Here is a 27,276-nt window from a genome sequence, read left to right on the forward strand (position 1 = left end):
GATTAAGAACTCTTGGTGGACAGATAAGGCTCTGGAAATCCAGAGACTGGCAGACTCGGGTGACACCAGAGGCATTTTCAGTGCTACTAAGGCCATCTATGGTCGAAGTTACCATGCCCTAACAGCCCTGCGCTCAAAAGACGGACAAGAACTGCTGAAGGCAATGAGTCCATTAACGCCCGATGGAAAGAGCACTTCCAGGAACTCCTCAACCGTGACAGCACAACTGAACCAGACATTACCCACCGCATCCCGCAGAGTCCCATCAGAGAAGACATGGAAGAGCCTCCCACTATGACAGAGGTTCCAGATGCCATCAAGAGTCTTAAGAACAACAAGGCCACCAGTTCAGATGGGATCTCAGCTGAGATCTTAAAGGAAGGTGGACTGGAGTTCCTGTACCACATCCACGCCCTACTCCTCAAGTTCTGGGAAAAAGAACTTCCCTCAGAACTCAGGAATAGTGACTCTTGTCAAGAAGGGGGACAAGGCTGAATGTGGAAACTACAGGGGCATCTCGTTCCTGTCAACAACAGGCAAAGTCTTAGCTCGTGTCCTCACAAACCGACCTCTATTACTGTCTGCGGAGGTACTCCCAGAATCACAGTGTGGCTTCCGCCCATCCAGAGGTACAGCAGATATGATATTCACAGCACGCCAACTCCAGGAATAAAAGCGTGAACAAAGGCAGCCTTTGTACATGGCTTTCATGGACCTAACAATGGGTTTTGACTCAGTAGACCGCCAGGCTCTTTGGAGCATACTATCAGGTACTGTTGTCACGACAAGTACATCAGAATATTGAGAATTCTACATGATGGCATGTCGGTCACAGTGCTCAGCAACTGCGGGTCTGAGCCCTTCACTGTGGAAACGGAGGTCAAACAGGGATGCATCATCGCACCCACCCTGTTTGTTGTCTTCATTGCTGCCATACTTCACCTCATTGGTGAAGAGTTGCTACAGAGGATCCCAATCCTCTACAGAACTGACGGTGGGCTCTTCAACCTTAATAGGTTGAATGCCAAGAGCAAAGTCAGTAACACCGTCATCATGGAGCTTCAGTGCGCGGACGACTCCGCCATTGCAGCACACTCTGCAGGAGACGTCCACGCCATCCTGAATGCCTTTGCCAAGGCATACAGAGCCTTGGGTCTAGCCTTAAATATGAAGAAGACTCAGGCCCTACATCAACCTCCACCCAACCAGCCATGTACCCAGCCCACTATACAAGTGGACGACACCACACTTGAAAATGTTGACCACTTCCCCTACCTTGGCAGCATTCTTTCCTCAAAAGCTGACATCGACTCTGAGATCAACCATCGCCTGAGTCGTGCCAGCAGAGCCTACGCCAGACTCAGGAAAAGAGTCTTTGAAGACCAAGACCTGAAGGCTCAAACAAAACTGCTGGTCTACAGAGCCGTTGTCCTCTCCACCCTGTTGTATGGAGCCGAGTCATGGACCACCAACAGCAGGCACCTGAGAGCTTTGGAACAATACCAACAAAGATCCTTACGAAGGATTCTGAGGATCAGCTGGGAGGACAAACGCACCAACATCAGCGTTTTGGAGGAAGCCAACATGACCAGCATCACCACCACAATAATGCAGCACCAACTTCAATGGACTGGCCATGTCATCCGCATGTCCAACACACGTCTCCCTAAATAAATCCTGTACTCTCAATTGAAGGAAGGTCGGCGAGTCCCTGGCGGGCCAAAGAAACACTTCAAGGACAACATCAAGAACAGTCTGAAGAAATTCCACATCACATCAGGCCACTGGGAGCACATTGCATTGGACAGGTGCTCCTGGAGGAAATCCGTGCAGGAAGGAACTGCACTTCACAAAATGGAACTACGCCATGTCACAGAGACAAAGCGACAGCACCATAAGGAGAGAGAGAAGGGGGCTCGACGATTACCAACCACCTCCAGTTCTCCACTGCCCACGTTGCACCAAGGTGTGTGGATCACGGATCGACCTCTACAGACATCTGCAGACCCACAAGTAGACAATCCTATGGAGAGGACAGTCATACTCGTTTCGAATGACCACCGATGATGACTTAACTGTTAAAATGTAACTAATCAATTCAATTATTAAATTGTATGTAGGTTCCTACTTGGATGTGCACTTCCACCTCTCTTTAATACTTTCTGTTTAAGTAAATGAGTTTGTATCCTCTGCCCAAATGCCAATGATTGACGGACTCGCATTCGGTCTTGGTTGCAGAAATCCAAAGCAGCTTCCCGTTCTTTCTGATATACATCTGTAAAAGTAAAGTCAAAGTACCCGCTGTAACTTCTCCAACAGTCTGAATTCAGAATTATCAGTGAGGAAAATTTGAGTAACTCACATTGCCTATCAAGCAGCTTCACTGAAGGTAGATGGTAGATTACATACAAGCGGTAATCTTTATCTTGCGTCAAAGGATTATTGAATATATCTAAAAGAGATTGACATTTACAACAAAAAATGAAACCATGAAAAGTGAACTAATTGTTTACATTCATGACTATATTTAAATACTGAAATATGTTTCAGTCAAAATCATTGGGCGGCACAGAGGCGCAGCGGGAGAGTTGCTGCCTTACAGTGCCAGAGACCCAGGTTCGAATCTGACTATTGGTGCTGTCTGAACAGAATTTGTATATTCTCCCTGCGACCGTGTGGATTTTCTCCAAGTGCTCTGGTTTCCTCCCACATTCCAAAATTTCTCCAAGTGCTCCACTTTCCTCCCACATTCCAAACTTATGTGGGTTTGTAGGTTAATTGACTTCTGTAAATTGTCCCTAATGGGTAGGATAGAACTAGTGTATGGGTGATTGTTGGTCAGCGTGGACTCGGTGGGCTGAAAGGCCTGTTTCCACACTATCTCTAAAAACGTAGAAAAAAACTAAAACTAAAATATAGGTCTAACAAAGCAAACAATCGATCTGACACACTGAACTTCATGAAGGTTTTTATACCAACTTAAAAATATCAAGCAAGCAAAAATAATCTAACTTGTGAGTGTAAATGGGCTATAATTGGAAGCAAGTTAAACTATTCTAGAGCTGGAAAAAATGATAGAAAAATGGATAGTGTAGCCTTGGGGGCAATTGGGAAAAAAAGTGAACCATAACCTTATTTATTACAACATGGAAGGAATCCATTCGGCCCGTTGGATCTAGGTTCACTCCCAAAAGTGCATAAATAAATTCCATCCCCTCTCTTGGATCCTTAGAACCTGCAACTTCTTTGATCATTTTGTTATTTACCACTACTAGGTACATCTTTTGGTCATGGGTGGCTCCATGAAGAATGTGGAAACACCATACAGATAGCATTCGAGATCAGGGTAGAATCTGGGTCACTGAAGCTAAGGCAGCGGCACTAACTGTTGTGTCACCATTAAAAATATGGAGATGGCAGTGGATTAGGGATCACTATGAACGAGAGGAATGTGGTGGAGTTTAGAAAATGAGTAATAAACTTTTCGATAATCTCAAGGATTAAGATTGAAAGGCTGAACAATACATTTGTTTGTGAAAGCAAAATAAAACAACTAATTAAAATCCAAAAGTACCACACCAACAATCATATTTACACTTTGCAAATACCCTTGTTTTAGTAGTTTGTCCTTTCATCATTAGGCATAGATATAAATTGAATAATTAACAAAATATGCCTTATTTTAAGAAAGAGAAAAAAAACAATTGCAGACACCCATGAAAACCTGCTAGTATCATCCAGATGTTTGCACATTAAAACTGCTAACCCAACATGCTTGGGATTTTGGTAGTGCCGAACTAGCAGCTTTTCCAGACTTTTAGATTTTATTCCAATAAATACAATATACTTTGGATTCATGTTAATTTTAGATATTAATAATTCTTTGAGTGAAACAGTTTTCCAGGGAATGCAGGAAGTAAACCCTGGTGAGCCTCAAGGGAACATGAGTAAATCGGGTGAATTGCAGAGGAAAGCAGGAATTGTATTTAATGGAAAGTACAAGAATTGGGGTCCTGATGTGTAAGGGTCCTCAGGGAGGTGGCTCTAGAAATAGTGAATGCATTGGTGATAATTTTCCAATGTTCGATCGATTCAGGATCAGTTCCTGTGGATTGGAGGATAGCTAACGTTATCCCACTTTTCAAGAAAGGAGCGAGAGAGAAAATGGGTAATTACAGACCAGTTAGCCTGACTTCGGTGGTGGGAAAGATGCTGGAGTCAAGTATTAAGGAGGTAATAATGGGGCATTTGGATAGCAGTAAAAGGATTAGTCCAAGTCAACATGGATTTATGAAAGGGAAATCATGCTCAACTAATCTTCTGGAATTTTTTGAGGATGTGACAAGTAAAATGGATGAAGGGGTGCCAGTGGATGTAGTGTATCTAGACTTTCAGAAAGCCTTTGATAAGGTCCCGCACGGGAGAGCGGTGACTAAAATTAGAGCACATGGTATTGGGGGTAGGGTGTTGACATGGATAGAAAATTGGTTGGCAGACATGAAGCAAAGAGTAGGAGTGAAGGGTCCTTTTTCAGAATGGCAGGCAGTGGCGAGTGCTGCAAAGGCAGAATTTCAGCTGCCTTCAGCCCCGCTTGAAATTGACGGCTTCCAGCAGCGCTGACGGCACGTGTACTGCACAGACCTTCAAGGGTTACAAGCGCTGCGGATGAAAGGCACGGAAAATTATGCCTACCTAAGAGATCGATCTCTTAGACAGGCATAATTCTCCCATGCCTTTATTATTTATATTTAGTTATTACCATTTTATAATTTTAGTCAGGGTAGGCAGTGCCTACCTTGCTTACCCTGACGGCACGTGCCTGTAGTGCATGTATCTGTACCCAGTGACCCAAACACTGAACCATCAGTATTTCTGAATAGTTGAAACAGATTATCAGAGTGTTACTGCAATAAGTAAAACCTAATTGCGGTATATATTTTCTTTCTATTTACAAACAAATGATGCTATATGTGGGCTATACCAATTGCCAGGATATAATATTAGGCCTGACAAATAAAGTATTTCATATTGTCGATACAGACAACTTTGCTTACTTAATGTGTGCAACCACGTCATTTTCTTTAATTCTGCTACGATCATTTCCACCTTAGTAAGCCTGTTGTTGTGCAGCAGCAATATTTGTAAGGATGTCAAGTGTTTCAGAGAACCTATCATAATAATAATAATAATAATAATAATAATAATAATAATATATTTTATTGTCATTGCACATCAGTGCAACGAGATTTGGTATGCAGCTTCCAACCGATGTCACAAAAATAAAAAATAAATAAACTGATGTAATGTAATCCAAAATATATTCACATAAACAAGTTAATTAACAACCTGGAGCACATAAACCATATGGAGGACTACAAACACCTATTTATTATGATACTCAACAAGCAATCTGGTGATCACGAGGGAGAAATTATCTTTTGGTCATGACACTAAATACACTTGAAAGTCGGAGCCACACAAATGTACTCACCTGTCAACACTTGTTTACAATGATGCAAATGCCTAGACATTCTGATGGGAAATATGGAATGGAAGCATTGTGAAAAAATTGGATTTTTGAAAATATTACAATAAACCAAAGATTTGGATGGCATGCACCATGGTAACAGCACATCTAGTATGAACAATATAAAATACAGAACTTAAAGACTAAATTGCCATTCACATGTTGAATTATGGACACATTATTTTTGTATTTGGGGAATTTTGTGCCTTTCTCCATTACACTTGCTAAGAACAATTAAATGATTACCTTCTGAGTGAAATTATTGCCCCTCTCAATTTTTTCCTCTCATCTTAAGCTTATGCCTTTTAGTTTTAGAATCCTCCACCCTGAAAAAAAGACTTAGGGCTCATTTTTCCCATGATTTTGTATAATTGAATAAGGTCACCCCTCAGCCTCATACACTCCAATAACACAAATCCCAGCACATCCAGCCGCTTCCTATAACTCAACTTGCAAATTCCAGTAACTCGCTGGTGAACCTGTTCTGCATCCTTTCCAACTTAATGATAGCTAGATGACAGTATTCCAAATGTGGTCTCACCAATGACCTGTGCAGCTGAATAGTGATGTGGTAACTTTTATACTCAATGCCCTTTCCAATGACGGCAAGTGTGCCATACACTTTCTTCATCACTTGAATTGCCACGATTGGGAAAGTCTGCTTCCGTTACTCTTTTGGGCAATGGGATCGAGTATCTTTGTGTCTCACTTGGTGAAATATTTTGTTCTCAAATCCTCTGTATTGCCACCAGTTACATCCATGACTTTTCAGCTGAGGGCAATAGAAGCTTTCTATTTACACTGCTTCATCCTCATTTGTATTCATGTATTTTATCTATATCACAAGTAAATCTTTGTTCCAAATAAAACATTTGTATTTGAATGTTTCTGTTATCATGAGGTGCTTTTATGAAATGGGAAATAATTAGGAATGAAAATATACAAAAACAATTCAGTTGGATGTGCAAAAATAAATGTAATAAAAGATTATAAAAAGCTCTGAAAACACTATTGTAGAAACCCCTGTGTCCATTAAATCAACGTATGTTCTCTCCATTGATCGCATCCAAGTATAGCATGTCCACTTTTGTTTTACATTTTCAGCATCTACATTGCTTTGCTTCTTATAAAAGAAATGTAAATCTGGTAAAAGCAATAAAAAAAACATGAAGAGTAACAAAAATTACAAATTAAAACCTTAGAACAGTTCGTAATTCAATAAATAAAACCATTCTAAATTAATTTTACTCATGAAAGGAATACTGTACCTGTTAAATCAAGGAGCATGTTGTATTGTAAATATAGTTCTTTGAGGCACCAATTCATTTTCAGGGAACTTATCGTTTTAATCTACAATAAGCAAATGGTAACAGAATGATTTAATTGAAGACACAATATGTTACCCACTAACGAGCGAAATTCTGGTAAACCTCTTCTGTGCACTCGCCAAAGTCTTCATATTCTTGTGTAATGGGGCGACTAGAAGTGCACACAAAACCCCAACTATGGCCTTACCGAAGTCCTATCAAGCTGCAACATGATTTTGTGACTTACACTCAATGCCACGACTGATGAAGGCAAACATACCACAGCTGATTCATCCGTCAATCAACCGGTCTATCCCTAGATCCGCATTACCTGCCACCTCTAGTCCCACCCCTTTCTCTCGCCTCTTTCTCCTGACTATCACCCCTCTGCTACTTCAGTCTGAAGAAGGGTCTCAACCCGAAATGTTGTCTGTCCATCTCCATTCACAGATGCTCCCTGACCGCTGAGTTCCTCCAGCAGTTTGCATTGTGCTCAGATTACAGTAATTTGCAATCTCTTGTATCTCCAGCTTCCAACCAATGGTGGGTTATTAGCTAGGAGGCTGCCCAGTTTGTTTTAATAAATAAGATGGACAAATCTATGAAATTTTGTCACCAACTAATTCTATTACCAGAATCCAATGTCGGTTTTGCATATGAAGATAAACTAAGAGAAAGGTCTATTCCATGTGTTAAATTCAACTGAGATGAACGTTGAGACCAAAATCAATTAATTCCAAATGCTTCTGTGCTCGAGGACGATTAATCAATTGTTTAACGCTATATGCATTGGGAATGGAACAATTAAATTTTTACTTGCTTCTGCTTTTACAGTAATATTAATGTAACAACATAAAAATAAACTTACCATAAACAATAATACAATAAATGAACAGTTAGATTGCAGATACAAGTTACTTTGCAGATGCACAACAAGATTTACATCAGTTGGGAAGGTGAGCCAAGGAATGGAAAATTGAATTTTACTCTGACAAGTGTACGGTGTTGCACCTTGGTGTGAAAAATCCAAGCAGGGCTTGCTCAGTAAATGAAAGAGCCCTGGACAAAGTTGTAGAATAAAGAGCTCTGAAAATACAGGAGCACGGTTCTCTAAATGTGGCAAGTCAGGTGGATATTGTGTTGACATAATGCTTGGCACACTTGCCTTAATTGGGAAAGTTTGTACATCATGACACTGCGATACGAGTCTTTGGAGAGACCACAGTTGGTACTGTGTGGAGTTCTGGTTACCCAGTTATAATATAGATCTAATTAGTTGGAGAATAAGAGGCTGAAAATTGACCTTATTGGGGTGCACAAATTCGTGAAGGGCATGGATGCAGTGAAACCAAACAGTTTTTTTCAAGTTATAGAAATCTAAAACGAGAGGGGAGAGATCTAAGAGGGACCTTGGGAGCAATTTTTTCACTCTGTGGATAGTCCGTATCTCAAATGAGCTGCCAAAGTAAGCTATGAAAGCAGATATAATCATAACTTTTAGAGTCATAGTCATACTGCATGGAAACAGGTACTTCAGCCCAACTTGCTCCTGCCGACAAAAATGTCTGATCTACACGAGTCCCAACTCCCCACGTTTGGCTCATATATCTCAAATTTTTTTCCTATCTGTTTACTTGCCCAAAATACATTTGGATAGATATATGGATAGGAACAGTTTAGAGGGCTTTGGGCCAAATTCAGGCAAATTGAATTATCCCAATATGGACAAGGTGGGCCACAGGGTCTGGGTCCATACTGTACAGCTCTATGAGTCTATAACTATTATCATGATACTATTATTTGTTAATGTTATTGTTTTATCCACAGCAACAAAGTTCAAAGACATCCCTTCTAGATCTTCTACAAAGTGTTATTGTGCTTTCAAACTGGTCTGAAAAGTTGACCATCTTACTGTTGTGACTTTTAAGCAATTGGAAAAAGATACTCTAACTTTCATTTTGGAGAAATGTTCATTTGCCACCAAGTTTTAATTTCATGCAAAATAGTGGATCAGCTAGAAAGCTGATACTTTTCAAATACATTAAACCCTCGTTATAAGGGACTATAGGAGGGGAATGGCATCCGTTATTGCTGGCTGTCGGCTATAATCGAGTTAGGGATTACCAAATAATAGAGTATCATTGCATAAATAGTAGAAACAAAGAACTGCAGATGCTGGTTAATACACAAAAGGACAACTCAGCAGGTTAGGTTGTCTCCCTTGAACATGGATCGGTGGCATTTTGGGTCGAGACCCTTCTTCAGACTCTCAGTCTAGAACTCGGCTTGGAATCCAGGTGAGTTGAAGGCCTTGTCCTGCAGGCATCTGGGGGAGAGGGGACAATCGGTGGAGTCATTGGTCGAGGCCCACGAGTCGGAGTGCTGGTAAGGGTCAGTGGTGGCAAGCGCGGCCTGGAGGTTGTGGGAGCTGGTGGTGCCGGCAGTAGGTCTGGCCTGCAGGCAGCCAGTGAGGCATAGTGGGCCAATGTCGGCAAGCTGGCCTGGCAGTGAAGGAAGTGCGGGTGGGGTTGGCATCGGCAGTCTGACCCCGGAAGCGGCTGGGGAAGCTCTGTGGGCCGGGGGTGGTATTGGCAGCCTAGCCTGGAAGCGGCCTAGGAGGCAGTGCAGACCGGGGGTGGCACTGGCAACCCAGCCTGGCAGTGAAGATTGATAGATCCTTAATTTAAGTCTGAAATAATGAGGGTTTACTGTATTCACTAGTTTGAGAATGAGAAACATATTGGAGAATATATGTATACATGCAACAATTGTATGTTTAACCATTTCGTATCTTTCAACCTGATTACCCTCTGAAATCGTAGTTTATTTAGATGGTACTCCGAAATAATTGTGGCTTAAATATTGTACTAATAGTTACTCGCTGATTTACATCATGATAGAAAATATCTTTATTTACGATATTTGCTGCAGCTGGTCCTTCTGAAGATAATTTTTCTATTCAATGACAAGACTGGAACTTCTATTCAAGTGAATACACTAAATGGACTAAAGAATTTGGAAAACATTATTTGAGTTGTATTTGGCCGAGCAGAAAATCTATTACTCAGATATATATTTGTTTATCAGTTAGTCCCTCCATACATAAAATAGCAAATAGAATAATTGCCAAATAAAAGTCATCTTTTAAAATGCATTGTATTTCACAATCTTGTTTGAATTACAATCCATACATAGCAAAGGTAGACACAAAACGCTGGAGTAACTCAGCGTGTGAGGCAGCATCTCTGGAGAGAAGGTAGTCTGAAGAAGGGTCTCTACCCGAAACGTCGTCCATTCCTTCTCTCCAGAGATGCTGCTTGACCCGCTGAGTTCCTCCAACAATTTGTGTCTACCTTTAATTTAAACCAGCATCTGCAGTTCTTTCTTTCTTACCATACATAACAATCTGTTTTTTATTTAGCATTATGTATGGTCTTACATGCCATTCATTCATACAACATGCGGTAAGATTATCAGAGTATTCTATATCAATAAAAGTGTCCAAAGGTTAGAAGTGCTCACTGATAACTGCAGATTATGCTGGTGAAAGATGCAAATCAGTACACTGTGTGGAGGAGCCATAGCTCACTGAAAGCAACATTCTGCATTTTGATGTTTAACTATGTGTTGGATGCTCCAGAATTTGCCATCTGTTTAACAGTATTATCAAGGACAATGGTTATAGCAGTACTCCAAATCTAGATCAATGCACAGAAAGTGCACTGGCACTGGAGTTGGGGTTAAAGCTTAGCTGCCTGTCTGTCTGTTAATTAACTTCACTCATCTCTGATCCAGCCAGCAGTCTGGCTGATGATTAAGAAAACAATACTTACAAATGATAACCTGAAATATGTTTGCAGATTTTCATATATCTTAAAATAAGTGGTCATTACAAAAATTCTCACTCACCTTGTTATGATTTAACCACAAGTACTGCAACTGTTTAAATCTTGACAAATCAGGAACTTCTGTTAGTCCTCTAAACAGAAATTATATGTAAAAAATGTCTGATTTTATCATGGTGTATAAATGTGATATAACATAAATCCACATTGACACTTCACAACAACATTTTCTGTTGAAGTTAGATGAAGGATATGCTTCAAGGGCCACAAGGTAAGTCAGAAGGCAATTTTGTTCTATGCTGGCACTCCATAAAATTCTTCTTCTTACAGTGAGTTTTTTTAAGCTAATTTTTAGTTCTAATTTTCTACTTTTTTTAACATAATTTTGCATTGAATCCCTTTGCTAAAGTCATTAAATTATATGGAAGATAATGTTAATTCCAATTATAACATAAAAAAATTAATATATTAAAAACAAATAGAAAGTCCTCTGATGTCAAATTAGTTAATGACTAATGTCTGATGACAGAGAATTATATTACTTACTCCTTAGCCAGAAAAAGTTCAATGACATTGCACTTCCTTTTGATTTTGTGAAGTTTTAATACATTTTCTATAACCTGTTAAAAACATAAAAATCACGTTTAATTTTCAATCCAAATATTTTGTTAGCACTGTTCCTTAATAAATCTTATCTTTAGGATTTCACTTTTACTTTTGTTAAAATCAAACTTCTACGAAAAGAGATTATTGTTAATATTTATTTCTGATACAAGGGTAGGAGACCCATTAAGGCAGTCTCACCACTCTTCTCTCCTCCCTATAACAGCTATCTTCCCTTTCACTCTCAGTCCTGATGCAGCGTTTCTGCCCGAAATGTCACCAATTCCTTTCAACCCACAGATAAGGTCTGAAGAAGGGTCTCAACCCGAAATCACCAATTCCTTCTCTCCAAAGTCCAAATAAAATCTTAAAAGATTTTCTTAAATTACCGCAGGTTCTTGATCGACTGAGTCGATCTGCTGAGGAACAGCAGACGGAGCTTAATTCAGGTAAATGCAACATGTTACATTCTGATAAGACAAGTCAAGGACTGTACTTCTACAGTAAATAGTAGGGCCCTGGGGAGTGTTGTGGCAAAGAGAGACCTAGGGGTAGATACGTATTTCCATGAAGGTGACAAAGGTAATCAATGTGATAATTAAGGCATTTGGCATGTTTGCCGTCATCAATCACAATGTTGAATGCAGGAATTGGGACATCATGTTACATCATGTACAAGACATTGGTAAGGTCATATTTGGAGTACTGTATACAGTTCTGGTTGCCCTCCTGTAGGAAGGATGTCATTAAACTGGAAAGGGCACAAAATTAACTCACAAGATGTTACAAGGAGGTTTGGAATGTGTGAGTAAGAAGGAGACACTGGAAAGGCTGGGTCTTTTCTCCTTGGAGCAGAGGATGCCATGGGTTGACCCCCCTGAGGTTTATAAAATCGTGAACGCACAGATAAAGTGAATCGCCAGTCTTTCGCCAGGGTAGGAAAGTCTAAAATAAGAGGCAGAGGTTCAACATGAGAGGGGAAGGATTTAAAAGGGACCCGAGGGGTAACTTTTTGATTTACATAGAGGGTGATCATCCAGTGAAAGTGGTAGAGGTAGGTATAGTTGTGATATTTAATGGATATTTGGGTAGGTACATGTACAAGAACGTTTTCATGGATCAGGCACTGGCAAGTGAGACTAGCTTGGTTGGCATGGACTAGCTGGACTGAAAGGCTTGTTTCCAGGTAGAAATAAAGAATTGCAGATGATGGTTTACACAAAATGACACAAAGTGCTGGAGTGTGGGCCACTTACTCAGCATAAATATGCTGAGTAAGTTGCTGTACAACTCCATGACTGTAGCCACATGCTCTACTGCATTGATTATATTAGTTATATTCTCAAAAACAAAATCCATTCAAGTATATAAATACTGACTGTCGAATCCTGTCACTATTTTAATAGCATTCTACTTCTGTATCTTCCATAAAGGACTCGAGCATTTTACCTCCTATTTATGTCAGACTGAAAATTTCATAAAAGTCTGATTTCTTTCAAACTTCTTTTGTGAATAATGAGGTTACATTAGCCACTTTCCAATATGTTGGAACTGTTCCAGAATCTAAAGAACAACATAAATATCAACTTTGGAAAATAAACAGCTATTATAAGGCCACCTCCTTAAATACTCTGGGATGTGCATTTTCAGGTTCTGGAAATTGGTCTTCAATTGCATCAATTTCCCTAACCAACTGATTCAGTTTCTCCCTTTCCATAATATTTCTGGGAGATTATTTGTGTCTTCCTTTGTTAAGACGGAACCAATACATGTACTAAAATTGTTTTATCGTTTCTTCCTACATCTAACTGCAAGGAGCCTTTGATTTTTTGCCACTACTTTTTCTTCTTCACATATTTCTAAATGTTTTTACAGTGAGTTTCTATTTCCTCTGCAAGGTTACTCTGAAAGTCTAATTTTACTTTCTTATTTTAACATTCCCATTCAACGAGGGAAGTTACAGAATAGTCCCTGAGTGGCGACCCTACCTCTTGTTCCCCCCTCTACCCCATCAGTCTGAAGAACTGTCTTGATCGGAAACATCGTATATTATATCCATTTCCCTCCACAGATGCTGTCTGACCCGCTGAGCAACCCCAGCACATTATGGTTTACTGCCTGCTGGGCTTCCAAAGATAGACACATCGTGATGGAGTAACTCTGGAAAGAAGGAATGGGTGACGTTTCGGGTCGAGACCTTTCCTCAGACCAGTGCACCGTGCAGGCAGGCCACCTCTTCAGCGGCAAACATCTTGGCCAGCCCGTCCCGGGATAGAGATAGTGGGGCTCGCATCCCCCAGCCCTCTGCCCCACTGCTCTCACCTCTTGCACAGGCGCCGCGGCCATCGTGTTTGCAAGCCGTTGCCCGGCAACGTGACGCGACCTCCCGGGCCCGCGTTCGGGTTCGGGTTCGGAACGCGGGCGAGGCTGGGGCTGGAGCTCTGGGGGCACTGGGGCTGGGGCTGGGGCTGGGGCTCTGGGGCTGGGGCTGGGGGCTGGGGCTGGGGGCTGGGGCTGGGGCTGGGGCTGGGGCTGGGGCTGAGGGCTGGGGGCTGGGGCTGGGGCTGGGGCTGGGGCTGGGGCTCTGGGGCTGGGGCTGGGGGCTGGGGCTCTGGGGCTGGGGGCTAGGGGCTGGGGCTGGGGCTGGGGCTGGGGCTGGGGGGCTGGGGCTGGGGCTGGGGGCTGGGGCTGGGGCTGGGGCTCTGGGGCTGGGGCTGGGGGCTGGGGGGGGCTGGGGCTGGCTGGGCTGGGGCTGGGGCTGGGGCTGGGGCTGGGGCTGGGGGGCTGCTGGGGGGGCACTGGGGCTGGGGGCTGGGGGCTGGGGCTGGGGGGGGCTGGGGGCTGGGGCTGGGGGCTGGGGGCTGGGCTGGGGGCTGGGGCTGCTGGGCTGGGGGCTGGGGCTGGGGCTGGGGGCTGGGGGGCTGGGGGCTGGGGGCTGGGCTGGGGCTGGGGCTGGGGGGGGGCTCTGGGGCTGGGGCTGGGGCTGGGGCTGGGGGGGGCTGGGGCTGGGGGCCTGCTGGGGCTGGGGCTGGGGGCTGGGGCTGGCTCTGGGGCTGGGGGCTGGGGCTGGGGGCTGGGGGGGGCTGCTGGGGGCTGGGGCTGGGGGCACTGGGGCTGGGGGCTGCTGGGCTGGGGCTGGGGCTGGGCTGGGGGCTGGGGGCTGGCTGGCTGGGGGGCTGGGGCTGGGTCTGGGGCTCTGGGGCTCCTGGGGCTGGGGCTGGGGCTGCTGGGGCTGGGGGCTGGGCTGGGGCTGGGGCTGGGGCTGGGGCTGGGGGCTGGGGGCTGGGGCTGGGGCTGGGGCTCTGGGGCTGGCTGGGGGCTGGGGGGGCTGGGGCTGGGCTGGGGCTGGGGCTGGGGCTGGGGCTGGGGCTGGGCTGGGGCTGGGGGCTGGGGCTGGGGCTGGGGCTGCTGGGGCTGGGGGCTGGGGGCTGGGGCTGGGGGCTGGGGCTGGGGCTGGGGCTCTGGGGGCTGGGGCTGGGGCTGGGGCTGGGCTGGGCTGGGGGCTGGGGCTGGGGGCTGGGGCTGGGGCTGGGGCTGGGGCTGGGGCTTGCTGGGGGGCTGGGGCTGCTGCTGGGGCTGGGGCTGGGGCTGGGGCTGGGGCTGGGGCTGGGGGCTGGGGCTGGGGCTGGGGGCTGGGGCTGGGGCTGGGGCTGGGGCTGGGGCTGGGGGCTGGGGGCTGGGGCTGGGGCTGGGGCTGGTGCTGGGGGTGGGGGCTGGGGGGGGCTGGGGCTGGGGCTGGCTGGGGGCTGGGGCTGGGGCTGGGGGCTGGGGGCTGGGGCTGGCTGCTGGGGGCTGGGGGCTCTGGCTGGGGCTGGGGCTGGGGCTGCTGGGCTGGGCTGGGGCTGGGGGCTGGCTGGCTGCTGCTGGCTGGGGCTCTGGCTGGGCACTGGGCTGGGGGCTGGGGCTGGGGCTGGGGGGCTGGGGCTGGGCTGGGGCTGGGGCTGGGGCTGCTGGCTGGGGCTGCTGGGGCTCTGGCTGCTGGGGGCTGGGGCTGGGTGCTGGGCTGGGGCTGCTGGCTGGCTGGGGCTGGGGCTGCTGCCCTGGCTGGCTGGCTGGGGGGGCTGGGGGGCTGGGGCTGGGGCTCTGGGCTGGGGCTGGGGGCTGGGCTGCTGGGCTGGGGGCTGGGGGCTGGGGGCTGCTGGGGCTGGGGCTGGGGCTGCTGGCTGGGGCTGCTGGGGCTGGGGCTGGGCTGGCTGGGGCTGGGGCTGGGGCTGGGGCTGGGGGCTGGGGGCTGGGGCTGGGGGCTGGGGGGCTGGGGCTGGGGGGGGGCTGGGGCTCTGGGGCTGGGGGCTGGGGCTCTGGGGCTGGGGCTGGCTGCTGGGCTGGGGCTGGGGGCTGGGGGCTTCTGGCTGGGGGGCTGGCTGGCTGGGGGCTGGGGCTGGGGCTGGGGGCTGGGGCTGGGGCTGGGGGGCTGGGGCTGGGCTGCTGCTGCTGGGCTGGCTGGGCTGCTGCCTGCTGGGGCTGGGCTGGGCTGGGGCTGGGGGCTGGGGCTGGGGCTGGCTGGGGCTGGGGCTGCTGGGGCTGGGGGGCTGGGGGCTGGGGCTGGGGCTGGCTGGCTGGGCTGGCTGCTGGGGCTGCTGGCTGGCTGGGGCTCTGGGGCTGCCTGGCTGGGGCTGGGGCTGGGGCTGGGCTGGGGCTGGGGGCTGGGGCTGGGGCTGGGGCTGGGGCTGGGGCTGGGCTGGGGGGCTGGGGCTGGGGGCTGCTGCTGGGGGCTGGGGGCTGGGCTGCTGGGCTGCTGGGGCTCTGGGGCTGGGCTGGGGCTGGGGCTGGGGCTGGCTGCTGGGGGCTGGGGGCTGGGGCTGGGCTGCTGGGGCTCTGGGGCTGGGGGCTGGCTGCTGGGGCTGGGGCTGGGGGGCTGGGCTGGGGCTGCTGGCTGGGGCTGCTCTGGGCTGGGCTGGGGCTGGGGCTGGGGGCTGGGCTGGGGGCTGCTGGGCTGGGGCTCTGGGGCTGGGGCTGGGCTGGCTGGGGGCTGGGGCTGCTGGGGCTCTGGGGCTGGGGCTGGGGCTTGGGGGGCTGGGGGGGGCTGGGGCTGCTCTGCATGCTGGGGCTGCTGGGGCTGTTGGGCTTGCTGGGGCTGGCTGCTGGGGCTGGGGGCTGGGGGCTGGCTGGCTGCTGGCTGGGCTGGGGCTGGGCTGGGGGCCTGGGCTCTGGGGCTGGGGGCTGGGGCACCAAGGGCTGGGGGCTGGGCTGCTCTGCTGCTGCCTGCTGGGGCTCTGGGCTGGGGGCTTGGCTGGGGGCTGCCATGCTCTGGGGCTGTGGCTGTGGGCTCTGGGCTCTGGCTCCTCTGGGGCTGGGGCTTGGGCTCTGGGGCTGGGGCTGGCTGGGGCTGCTGGGGCTGGGGCTGCTGCTGGGGCTGCTGGCTGCTGGCTGGGGCCTGGGCTGGGCTGGGGCTGGGGGCTGGGGCTCTGCTGCTGGGCTGCTGGGGCTGGGGCTGCTGGGGCCAAAACATCTGGGCTGGGCTGGCTGCAATATTGGCTGGCTGGGGCTGGGGCTGGGGCTGGGGGCTGCTGCTGGGGCTGGCTGTTTTATGGGGGCTGGGGCTGGCTGCTGGCTGGCTGGCTCTGGCTGGGCTGCTGCTGGGCTGGGGGCTGGGGCTGGGGTTTTTCACATTGCTCTGGCTGCTGGGGGTGGGGGCTGGCTGCTGCTGGCTGCAACTGGCTGCTTGTGGCCTGGGGCTGGCTGCTCTGCTGGGGCTGTTAAACCTGCTGGGGCTGGGGGCTGGGGCTGGGGCTGGGGCTGGGGGCTGGGGCTGGGCTGCTCTGGGGCTGCTGGGCTGGGGCTGAGGGCTCTGGGCTGGGCTGGGGCTCTGGGGCTGGGGGGCTGGGGACTCTGGGGCTGGTGGGGCTGGCTGGGGCTCTGCTGCTGGGGCTGGGCTGGGGCTGGCTGGGGCTGGGGGCTGGGCTGGGGGCTGCTGGGGCTTCTGGGGCTGGGGGCTGGCTGGGGGGCTGGGGCTGCTCTGGCTGGGGCTGGGGCTGGGCTGGGCTTGCTGGGGCTGGGGCTGGCTGGGGGCTGGGGGGGCTCTGGGGCTGGGGGACTGGGGGCTGGGGCTGGGGCTGGCTGGGGACTGGGGGGGGCTGGGGCTCTGGGGCTCTGCTGGCTGGGGGGCTGGCTCTGGGGCTGGGGGCTGGGGCTGGGGCTGGGGGCTCTGGCTGCTGGGGGGGCTCTGGGGGCTGGGGGCTGGGGCTGGGGGCTGGCTGGGGCTGGGGCTGGGGGCTGGGCTGGGGGGGGGGGGGGGGGCTGCTGGGCTGGGGGCTGGGGGGCTGGGGGCTGGGGGCTGGGGGGCTGGCTGGGGGCGGGGGGCTGGGCTGGGGGCTGGCTGGGGCTGGGCTGGGGGCTGGGGGGGGGGGCTGGGGCTGGGCTGGCTGGGGCTGGGGGGGGGCTGGGGGCTGGGGGCTGGGGCTGCTGGGCTCTGGGGCTGGGGGCTGGGGCTGAGGGGGCTGGGGCTGGGGCTGGGGGCTGGGGGGGCTGGGGCTGGGGGCTGGGGCTGGGGGCTGGGCTGGGGCTGGGGGCTGGGGGCTCCCTGGGCTGGCTGCTTGGGGCTGGGCTGGGGGCTGGGGCTGGCTCTGCTGGCTGGGGCTGGGCTGGGCTGGGGCTGCTGGGCTGGGGCTGGGGCTGGGGGCTGGGGCTGGGGGGGCTGGCTGGCTGCTGGGGGCTGGCTGGGGGGCTGGGGCTGGGGGGGGCTGGGGCTGGGGGCTGGGGGCTGGGGCTGGGGCTGGGGGGGCTCTGGGGCTGGGGGGGCTGGGGCTGGGGGGCTGGGGGCTGGGGCTGGGGGCTGGGGGGGGGGGGGGGGGCTGGGGCTGGGGCTGGGGGCTGGGGGCTGGGGCTGGGGGGGGGGGCTGGGGCTGGGGGCTGGGGCTGGGCTGGGGGCTGGGGGGGGCTGGGGCTGGGGGCTGGGGCTGGGGGGGGGCTGGGGGCTGGGGGCTGGGGCTGGGGCTGGGGCTGGGGCTGGGGCTGGGGCTGCTGGGGGCTGGGGCTGCTGGGGCTGGGTGCTGGCTGGCTGGGGCTGGGGGCTGCTGGGCTGGGGGGCTGGGGCTCTGGGGCTGGGCTGGGGGGGGCTGAGGGCTGGGGCTCTGGGGCTCTGGGGGCTGGGGCTGGGGCTGGGGGCTGGGGGCTGGGGGCTCTGGGCTGGGGGCTGGGCTGGGGCTGGGGCTGGGGCTGGGGGCTGGGGCTGGGGGCTCTGGGGCTGGGGCTGGCTGGGGGCTGGGGCTCTGGGGCTGGGGCTGGGGGCTGGGGCTGGGGGCTGGGGCTGGGGCTGGGGACTGTTGGGGCTGGGGGCTGAGGGGGGGGACTGGGCTCTGGGGGCTGGGGGCTGGGGCTCTGGGGCTGGGGGGCTGGGGGCTGGGGGCTTGGGGGCTGGGGGCTGGGCTCTGGGGCTGGGGGCTGGGGGCTGGGGGCTGGGGGCTGGGGCTGCTGGCTGGGGGCTGGGGTCTTGGGGCTGCTGGGCTCTGGGGCTGGGGGCTGGGACTGAGGGCTGGGGACTGAGGGCTGGGGGCTGGGGCTCTGGGGCTGGGGCTGGGGCTGGGGCTGGGGCTCTGGGCTGGGGGCTGGGGCTTTGCTGGGGGCTGGCTCTGGGGCTGGGGCTGGGCTGGGGCTGGAGGGCGAGGCTGGGGCCGGCTGGGCTGGGCTGGAGTCGAGTCTTGGACCGGCTGGGGGCTGGGGGCTCTGGGCTGGGCGAGTCCTGGACCGGCTGCCGGCTGGGCTGGGCTGGGCGAGTCCTGGACGTAGACAGATAGGGTCTGAAGAAATGTCTCGAACCGAAACGTCACCCATTCCTTCTTTCCAGAGATGCTGCCTGTCCCGCTGAGTTACTCCAGCTTGTTGTGTCTATCTTCGGTTTAAACCAGAATCTGCAGTTCCTTCTTGCACCTTGGCCGATGGTGTCGGGCCAGCTCCACCTTGTGCAAAGCCCAGCCAGCCTGAGCATTCATTACAATGCTCACGACACCACTCCTGTCCACTCCGTGCGCGATATTGGACCCACAAATCTATGATTACGTTCAGATAGCTGCTGCAGCCACGTTGGACATTTGAATTGCAGTAAAAAATGAAAACGCTGGAGGTTAGACCTGTTGAGTATTTCCAGCATTTTCCGTTTTGGATTTCTAACATCTGCAGTTTTTCCGCATCTAAATTACAGAAATGTCCCGAACGGTAGCATCAATTCCATTAACTGTTATTTTCAGCTAACTATTCAAAACATCACGATTTATTTACACGTTTGTACAATTCATGCCAGAGTCCCGATGTTCCGCATTATATTAAACACGTTCCTATAACCAAGAATCGTATCATCTGTAATAGAAACAAAAGCAACCCGCTCAATAAATAGATTACAATAGAAACAGTTATCCTTACAAGCTCAATGCTTTAAAAAAAATGAGATTTCCAGTAACTACTAATTTTTCACGTTCAAGTTATAGTTACATCTTGGTGTTTCGAGAGCGGGCTGTCAGGTTACATACACAGTACAGGATTCTAGATCAACGAATTTTCATCTGATAATAACTCCGTTTCTCAATGCATTCTAAGGAAGAATAAATTCGGGATTTATAATAAACATATAAACATAGAAAATAGGTGCAGGTGTAGGCCATTCGGCCCTTCGAGCCTACACCGCCATTCAATATGATCATGGCTGATCATCCAACTCAGTATCCTGTTCCTGCCTTCTCTCCATACCCCCTGATCCCTTTAGCCACAAGGGCCATATCTAACTCCCTCTTAAATATAGCCAATGAACTGGCCTCAACTACCTTCTGTGGCAGAGAATTCCAGAGATTCACCACTCTCTGTGTGAAAAAAGTTTTCCTCATCTCGGTCCTAAAAGATTTCCCCTTTATCCTTAAACGGTGACCCCTTGTTCTGGACTTCCCCAACATCGGGAACAATCTTCCTGCATCTAGCCCGTCCAACCCCTTAAGAATTTTGTAAGTTTCTATAAGATCCCCCCTCAACCTTCTAAATTCTAGTGAGTACAAACCGAGTCTATCCAGTCTTTCTTCATATGAAAGTCCTGACATCCCAGGAATCAGTCTGGTGAACCTTCTCTGTACTCCCTCTATGGCAAGAATGTCTTTCCTCAGATTAGGAGACCAAAACTGTATGCAATACTCCAGGTGTGATCTCACCAAGACCCTGTACAACTGCAGTAGAACCTCCCTGCTCCTATACTCAAATCCAGTACTTTATATATAATTAGTTAAAGGAACAGCTTTACGGTCAAAGTTTATTTGTGTTCTTTTTTACTATAAAATTGTTTCGAAAAACAGATAACAAAAATGTTCTTCTCGCCGCAACACACCATGCAGAATGCAGGCAGCGATAGAAGGAGTGATACGGTCATCATTTCCTTTCAAGTCCTTTGTTTTCTTCACTGTAACAATTTTACTTCAGATTTTTGGAGGAAATGCTGCTTTGAACAGCAACATAAACTGGACAAAAAACGGAAGGCTGCAGTAAGCAAAAATTACCTCTAGAGGACAGCAGTAAGTACCATGTGAAAAAGTAAATAATTTAACCATTATATAAATACACCGCAACAATCAAGTCACTGTTTTACATTGGTATTTGGTTCATCGTTAGTTAAGAGGAATATTTTGTTTGGTTTTATTTTAAATGAGTAATTTTAGCATGTTCCTGTTTTTTCTTAATATATACCTCTTCTTTAAACTATGCTCCTTAATTGATTGTTTTGTTTCTATTTTCTGGAAATATATTTGTTTGCTTGTAATATATCATGGGGCACTGATGAAAAGTAACATGAAACCATTTCACCCTAAGAACCTTCGAATGTGTACTGCTGCTCAGATGAAGGACTGTAGTTTTAATTATATTTTTTGTGACCAAATCCTCCATCACTATAAGGAAGCGTATTTGTAGTTATGTTCACATCACTTTTTGTTGGAGCTTGCTGTGCACAATTTGCCTGCTGCAATATCTACATTAGTGTGATTACAAAGTATTTCATTGGCTCCAAATCATTTGGTGATTTCCAGAGTTCGAAAAGAAGGCTATATAAATGCAATTTTTTATTTTCATAAGATCCCACAACCAGCAACGATATAATACATACACTCGTAAAACACACCAAGGTCCAAGAGAAAAACCTAATTCTGCAAGGTCTGGGAGAATCCCTGCTCTGAGAGGATCCTGAAAATGAACTAACATACCAGGAAAAAAGATGTAGCAATTGACAGCTCTCCTTTAAATATCAATGACCTTATCACAACAGTTAAATTTAGTAACCATGAAATAGTAATTTAATTTTGAAAATTGTAGTCACCAAAGGTAAAATTGAATGAGGGTGTGACAGCTCCATTTTAGGCTTCTTCAAGGATGCTATCATCACAGACAACAGACTTAAGCTACTTCAATTAGCTCCTTATGATACCAAGAATGACCATTTCCCTTTCCTGCATTTGATGGGCTTTTTTCCTGCCATAGGTCCACAGAAGGTGGCAGTGTTCTCATATTTCATCACACATTACCTTCTTCATTTGGGCAAAATGAGGTGGTTATTTTTGCCCAATCTTCTTTAAACCAATGTTCACTACTAACTTCCAGCTGTATACAGCTAACAAGTTTGCACGGACAAGTTGGGCTGAAGGACCTGTTTCCATGCAATAATGAGTATGATATTCCCCCTCTCTGATCACTGTCCAACAACAATAATGCCACCAAAACATCTTAACACATTCAAGGAATTCTACTCAATTTCCTTGGTTCAATATTACACAGTGCATTTACATTGTCACAGTGTAAGTCCATATTTGGATTTTTAAATATATTTCAATTGGTACTATATTGAAGTAATATTCAAAAGATGAATAAGGAATAGATATTTAATGTTTATTCTAAGAGGTGTGAGGATCCATACATAATTGGGACATACATTAAGAAAGGCAGTGATTAGACAATATAAATGTTAAAGGCTGTTATTGTCAATTGAGTTAAAACTTGCAACTGAGCATATTAAATTAAGTTTAAATTGAATATCCAGTATTGTGAAGTTTTTCACACTGTATAATATTATGTTGTAGAGTTAAATATCTTATTGTGTGAGAATGTAAATATACAAATAGGATTAAAAGAAAGTAATTACTGTGACTGAAAGGATTCCAACATTTATTTTCATTTGATATAATAGTTATGTCAACACATTATTTAAATATTAAACATGTTCCAATTATAAGAACATTTCCTGAGTAAAATGTACTTCATTGAACAAGCCATATAGTAGGATTTGTTAAACATGTTATGTGCATATCGTGCATATATTTGGAAAATTTAAAATGTCATACATCGCAAGGATTCTGTCTCTTTAAGGGGCGTTACAAAAAAAATATTTCACAATGTGAAATATGAGATGTGTGAAATTTGAAACAGACATAATTTGCATATTCCACACTTCTACGTGTGTGATCTGGCCTGCTATTGGTTATCAGGATATGTCTGTATGTTTCCTTTCTCAAGCTTCACTGTTTCCACTTGATTGAATGCCAAGGAGCTTTATAAAAAGCAAGGCACAGTAACTCCACATTAAAACCTGCAACATTACAACCAGGTCTTCAGCCTGAGAGTTCTGGAGCCATGATTTCACAGCCTTTTGATTGCACTTTCTTTGTGATAGCATGCATCTTTTTCAAATGTTGCCTTGCTTTTGACAAGGCAGCAGAACAAACCAAAAATGATGCCACAGAAGTGTTCCACAATCTCAAGGTAGCATTGCATGAAAGTCCAAGTAATTTAACATTAAACCAGGCAAGGAATGGAGGAAGGCAACCTAACCCTTCAGATCTGGATCATAAAGGTACCTTTTATATATTTTAAATAATATTCTTTGTTTTTAAAAGTTATTTTTTCCATGATTGTAGTGCCTCAGATGATGCAGGATTTGATTTTCTCCTAAGTTAGTACTTTAGGTTTAAGCACAAGATGCACAATTGCATGATTTATATAGTTAATAGAAAAACATACAAAGGTATCATCTGCATAGATGAAAGTCTTTTTTTTTACTAAAAATGCAGATTGCAGATAATTTTTTTTTCAATTATATAAAAAAAAACAAAATAAGAGGATGACTAACTTAAATGAAAACTAAGAAAAAGAGTATCAAAGCTATGTGCAAACTGTTATCCAAACTTCCTGAATGTGCTGGAAATTCCAGGAAGTTGTACTGAAAATTATTTTAAAATATACAAAGTATTGAGTTGTCTGTGGGTCTAAAATTATTTTTCATTGAGTTACTTTCAGTGAGGTTGCATTTCTGGCAGGATTTTAAGAAGCAGACGTTCACTCTTGCTCGACTAAAGGCTTGAAGGTTTCAAGTAGCATTTGAATGTTCAGCAAGTTTTCAATTACAGTTACTGGAATTACATGCACTATCATGTTGGCTAAATTTGTAATCGACCTATCTTTGCATTGCCTTCAAAGAGACCGTCAGGCCATATATGGCACTGCCTCAACTGGCAGAATTTCAGTGACTTTATTCCAAATTGAAAGTGGTGAGCCAATTTAGATTTGTGTGTCAATATACAACAAATCACTAGAGACAATTGCTTTGATTTATAGCTATAGCTTTCTAAACTAAATTAGCTAATTTTCCAATGATGTGAATTTATTTTACGGTAGACTATATTCAATTAAAGTTGTCACTTAAAGACAAAAAAAAGCCAAGAACAACCAAAAGACATGGAACATGAATACCTGCTCTTGGATTTTTTTTTCCCTGCGGCTACGATGACCTAAAAGTGAACGGAGCTTGAAAAGTATAAAACAAAATAAATGTCATGTCAAAATGTTTGGCATTGACATGTTTGGGTAATTTTTAAAAAACACTGCACAGATATTGTTGTATGCCAGTCTTAGATACTGGAAGCAATGTCTCAAAAATAGGTTTCTTGTACTCCTAAAAAGACACATGTTCAGTAGAACAGATTATTTTTATTGATTTGACACAGTAAATATGAAAAATAAATGTTTTTGATGATGTTGTGGATAGAAAAGATGAAATAACCTTTAACACAATATAATTCACTTTGTGAAAATAGATTAAAACAATAAACAGTAAGAATTCTCAAGCAAAGCAGAATTTTATAAGACTGATAACATTCACAAGTAAAAAGTTTACAATTAACAATTTTTTGAGGTTTGAAAATAATTTGTATGTAAAAACAAATCACTTGTTCTCTTTGTAATTTAGATCGGTCTCAAGTTGGTTGTCGGGAGCTCAGATCAACCAAATACATTTCTGATGGTCTGTGCACAAGTATCAATCCAGTGAAGGAGCTGGTGTGTGCAGGAGAGTGCTTACCAGTGCCAGTGCTTCCTAATTGGATTGCAGGTTATGGCAGGAAATACTGGAGTAGACGTAACACACAAGAGTGGCGTTGTGTGACTGACAAGACTCGTACTGAGAGAATTCAGCTCCAATGCCAGAATGGAGGGACACGAACCTACAAAATTACAGTAGTCACTTCTTGCAAGTGCAAGAGGTACACACGACAACACAATGTGTCAAGCATTGCCAACTTCGAGGAGGCATTACCAGCAAGCAAGAGAAGATCCAGAGGCAAAAAAAGATCCCGTAAGATTCACCAAGAGGAGACCAAACGTAGAAGAAATTGGCCTGAAATGGAAGATAGACAGTGATGTTTATGCACCATATGAACTGTTTTATGTAAGAATGAACTGTCCATATTGATGTTCTGCATATTATCAAACACGTTTATTCCATATTTTTAGGCATGATTAATTAAGGAAGGATTAGTTAATAGTCCAGCAGATAAGTATTATCCACCCAGACTCCTGAATGAAAATTGTAGCTGTAAGCTGTAACACTTTATTCTGCGCTCTTGTTTATTTTCTCTTTTGCACTAGCTGATGTACTCATGTATGGTATGATTTGCTTGGACAGCACGCAAAACAAAGTTTCACTGTATCTCGATACACGTGACAATGATAAACCAATACCAAAAACATGTATACTCAGGATCCTGGACACATTAATAGTTTCAACCGCATTCCTTACTCAGCACCTTTCACTTAAAAAAAGATAATGGCAGCACTCTTGGATGATTAATAAAATAAAAACATAGTAAAACAGTGAAAACTAATTAAGCTATATGATTCAAACTTCTGCAAGGATTATTAAATCCTTTCATTAAATAAACCAAGATAGGAATCATAAGGATTTACATTTCATCTGTAAATTAATTGCACAATTAAACTGATCTGGAGGGATATCGGTGGATGAAAGTTTAACTTTCCCAGGACTCCACATATATTCAGTATGTTATTCTCAAATCTTTTATGTTTTCAGAATGTACATGAGTGATTTCATTTTCAATGCAGAACAAGAGGTAGTATAAGGGCTTAAAGTTAACGTACCTGCTCAGTGATGACAATTCAACTTCCCAGCAGAAATTTTGCCCATTTCTAATCTATGTTTAGAAACAAGGTTCATTTACACATAACCACTTAAGCCCTAATGATATTTCAACTTTTGAGGCAATGACATGCAGATGTTTATTTAATGGTCAAGAATAATATGTGGAGTATCATATTAAATCAAATTAAACCACAGATACTTCAACGGTTAAACAAGCATTGTCATCTATTTATGGTCTTACAATGTAATTATTTAATAAACAGTTGCTTTTAGTTCCGAAGAATTATTAAGCATACATTTTTATGGTTTTATCATGCATCTTAATATTAAAAGTAGCAGATTAGAATACATGTGCAGATAATGGAGTCTAAATTTTGTACAGGTATTGGCATTCTTTCTATATGTTTTTTCAAGTTTTAATTTAGGTATCTTGTTGCAAGGTTTACCAGAGTATGATAAACTCAAAAATTAGCTTTACTTAATCAATCAATTATATGGAAAGGGTTGTACCTTCCACAGAACACTTTTCTGATTTAAACAGATGTTTTGTTTTGTCTTTTAATGATGTATGCTTTCTCACAGGAACATGTAGAAAATGAATCAATAAAGTCACAGATTCTCTGTACTTTTTATCCGTGAATTTATTTATTTTTGTATTTGCCAGTGCTCAAAGTATTCAGATATCTGAGAGGTGTGGAGCGAGGTTGAACTTTATATATCATCTTATCCAAAATATATTAAAGTCCAGAGGTTTAAGAGCAGGACAACAGTTCTGCATATTTTTTTTCTTTGCAAGCCAGCCACATTCCTGTTACCCAGGGTTAAACATGGGAAACCATTTTTCATTTTAAGTCTACGTGACATATATAATTTTATTCAAAAGCAGATAAGAGTTCTCACAATTTCAATCACTGCCAATCATCTTCTCCTTGCACATCCACTGACTACCTCCTTACTGCTGCCCTCATTGCCTTCTCATTGCTCCACTGACTGCCTCCTTACTGCTGCCCTCACTATTCTCTCATTGCTCCAAAGCCTGCCTCATCGCAATTCTACTCCGTGCCCTTTTGCTGCTCACCTTGCTTGCCCTTCCATGCACCACTGCCTGCCTCCCAGCTGCCGTCTTACAGCTCACTGGCTGCTTCACTTATTTTGTCCTCATTATTACATTCTCTCTACCTTCTCCACTCACTGACCAACTCACTGCACTAATTGCTGCCCATTCACTGTTGAACTTGCTATCTCAGCCATTGATCCTGTAAGGTTTTATTCATCATCTCCTTGCTGTTTTACTCACTACCCCCTCATTGCTCCATTTGTTGCTCCATTCACTGCTTGCATACAGCTGCAAACACTGCCATCTTACCGTCCCACTGCATCGGCATGTACTGCCAGCTCCCTTTTCCCTTTCTGACAATTACTATTCCACTCTGTTGCTCTTCCACCATTTCTCCAATCACTGTCATTTTATTGATGCACACACTAGGCCCTCCACAGCTGCACTCAATGACTATTCAATGGTTCACTCACCATCTTCTTCCTGCTACATTCACTGCCTCTTGCAAGTGCACTCACTATCACATAACTGCCTCCTCACTCCAATCA

The 27,276-nt window shown here is 47.0% G+C and overlaps 3 protein-coding genes across 3 annotated transcripts in view; 1 reads left to right on the forward strand and 2 right to left on the reverse strand.

Annotated features, from left to right (window-relative positions):
- Nucleotides 1-13,636, reverse strand: part of LOC129712977 (leucine-rich repeat-containing protein 72) — a 28,293-nt gene extending 14,657 nt beyond the window's left edge. The window contains exons 1-7 of the mRNA XM_055661807.1: nucleotides 13,605-13,636; nucleotides 11,226-11,299; nucleotides 10,744-10,813; nucleotides 6,796-6,877; nucleotides 5,055-5,168; nucleotides 2,363-2,452; nucleotides 2,129-2,275 (exon numbers count right to left, since the gene is read on the reverse strand). Coding sequence (XP_055517782.1) covers nucleotides 2,129-2,275; nucleotides 2,363-2,452; nucleotides 5,055-5,168; nucleotides 6,796-6,877; nucleotides 10,744-10,813; nucleotides 11,226-11,299; nucleotides 13,605-13,628 — 601 coding nt within the window. The 5' untranslated portion in view covers nucleotides 13,629-13,636. The remainder of the gene's footprint in view (nucleotides 1-2,128; nucleotides 2,276-2,362; nucleotides 2,453-5,054; nucleotides 5,169-6,795; nucleotides 6,878-10,743; nucleotides 10,814-11,225; nucleotides 11,300-13,604) is intronic.
- Nucleotides 13,637-14,719: 1,083 nt separating this feature from the next.
- Nucleotides 14,720-16,038, reverse strand: LOC129705935 (putative uncharacterized protein DDB_G0290521; the record flags this gene model as incomplete). The annotated part of the gene is made up of 2 exons (XM_055649864.1): nucleotides 14,720-14,827; nucleotides 15,976-16,038. Coding segments are annotated over 2 exons (171 nt in total), but the record flags the coding sequence as incomplete, so codon positions are not given.
- A 6,682-nt stretch (nucleotides 16,039-22,720) lies between these two features.
- On the forward strand, nucleotides 22,721-26,296 carry sostdc1a (sclerostin domain containing 1a). The gene is made up of 2 exons (XM_055661819.1): nucleotides 22,721-23,091; nucleotides 24,484-26,296. The coding sequence occupies exons 1-2, from the start codon at nucleotides 22,872-22,874 to the stop codon at nucleotides 24,930-24,932; spliced, it is 669 nt and encodes a 222-aa protein (XP_055517794.1). The 5' UTR covers nucleotides 22,721-22,871; the 3' UTR covers nucleotides 24,933-26,296.
- The last annotated feature ends 980 nt before the right edge of the window (nucleotides 26,297-27,276 follow it).

Source organism: Leucoraja erinacea, chromosome 2 (assembly GCF_028641065.1).
Source record: "Leucoraja erinacea ecotype New England chromosome 2, Leri_hhj_1, whole genome shotgun sequence".
Taxonomy (NCBI): domain Eukaryota; kingdom Metazoa; phylum Chordata; class Chondrichthyes; order Rajiformes; family Rajidae; genus Leucoraja; species Leucoraja erinaceus.

Coding starts and splice junctions, on each gene's coding strand:
- sostdc1a (XM_055661819.1), top strand. CDS start 22,872: ATGATTTCACAGCCTTTTGATTGCACTTTCTTTGTGATAGCATGCATC. Junction 23,092..24,483: donor TTCAGATCTGGATCATAAAG/GTACCTTTTATA, acceptor TTTGTAATTTAG/ATCGGTCTCAAGTTGGTTGT.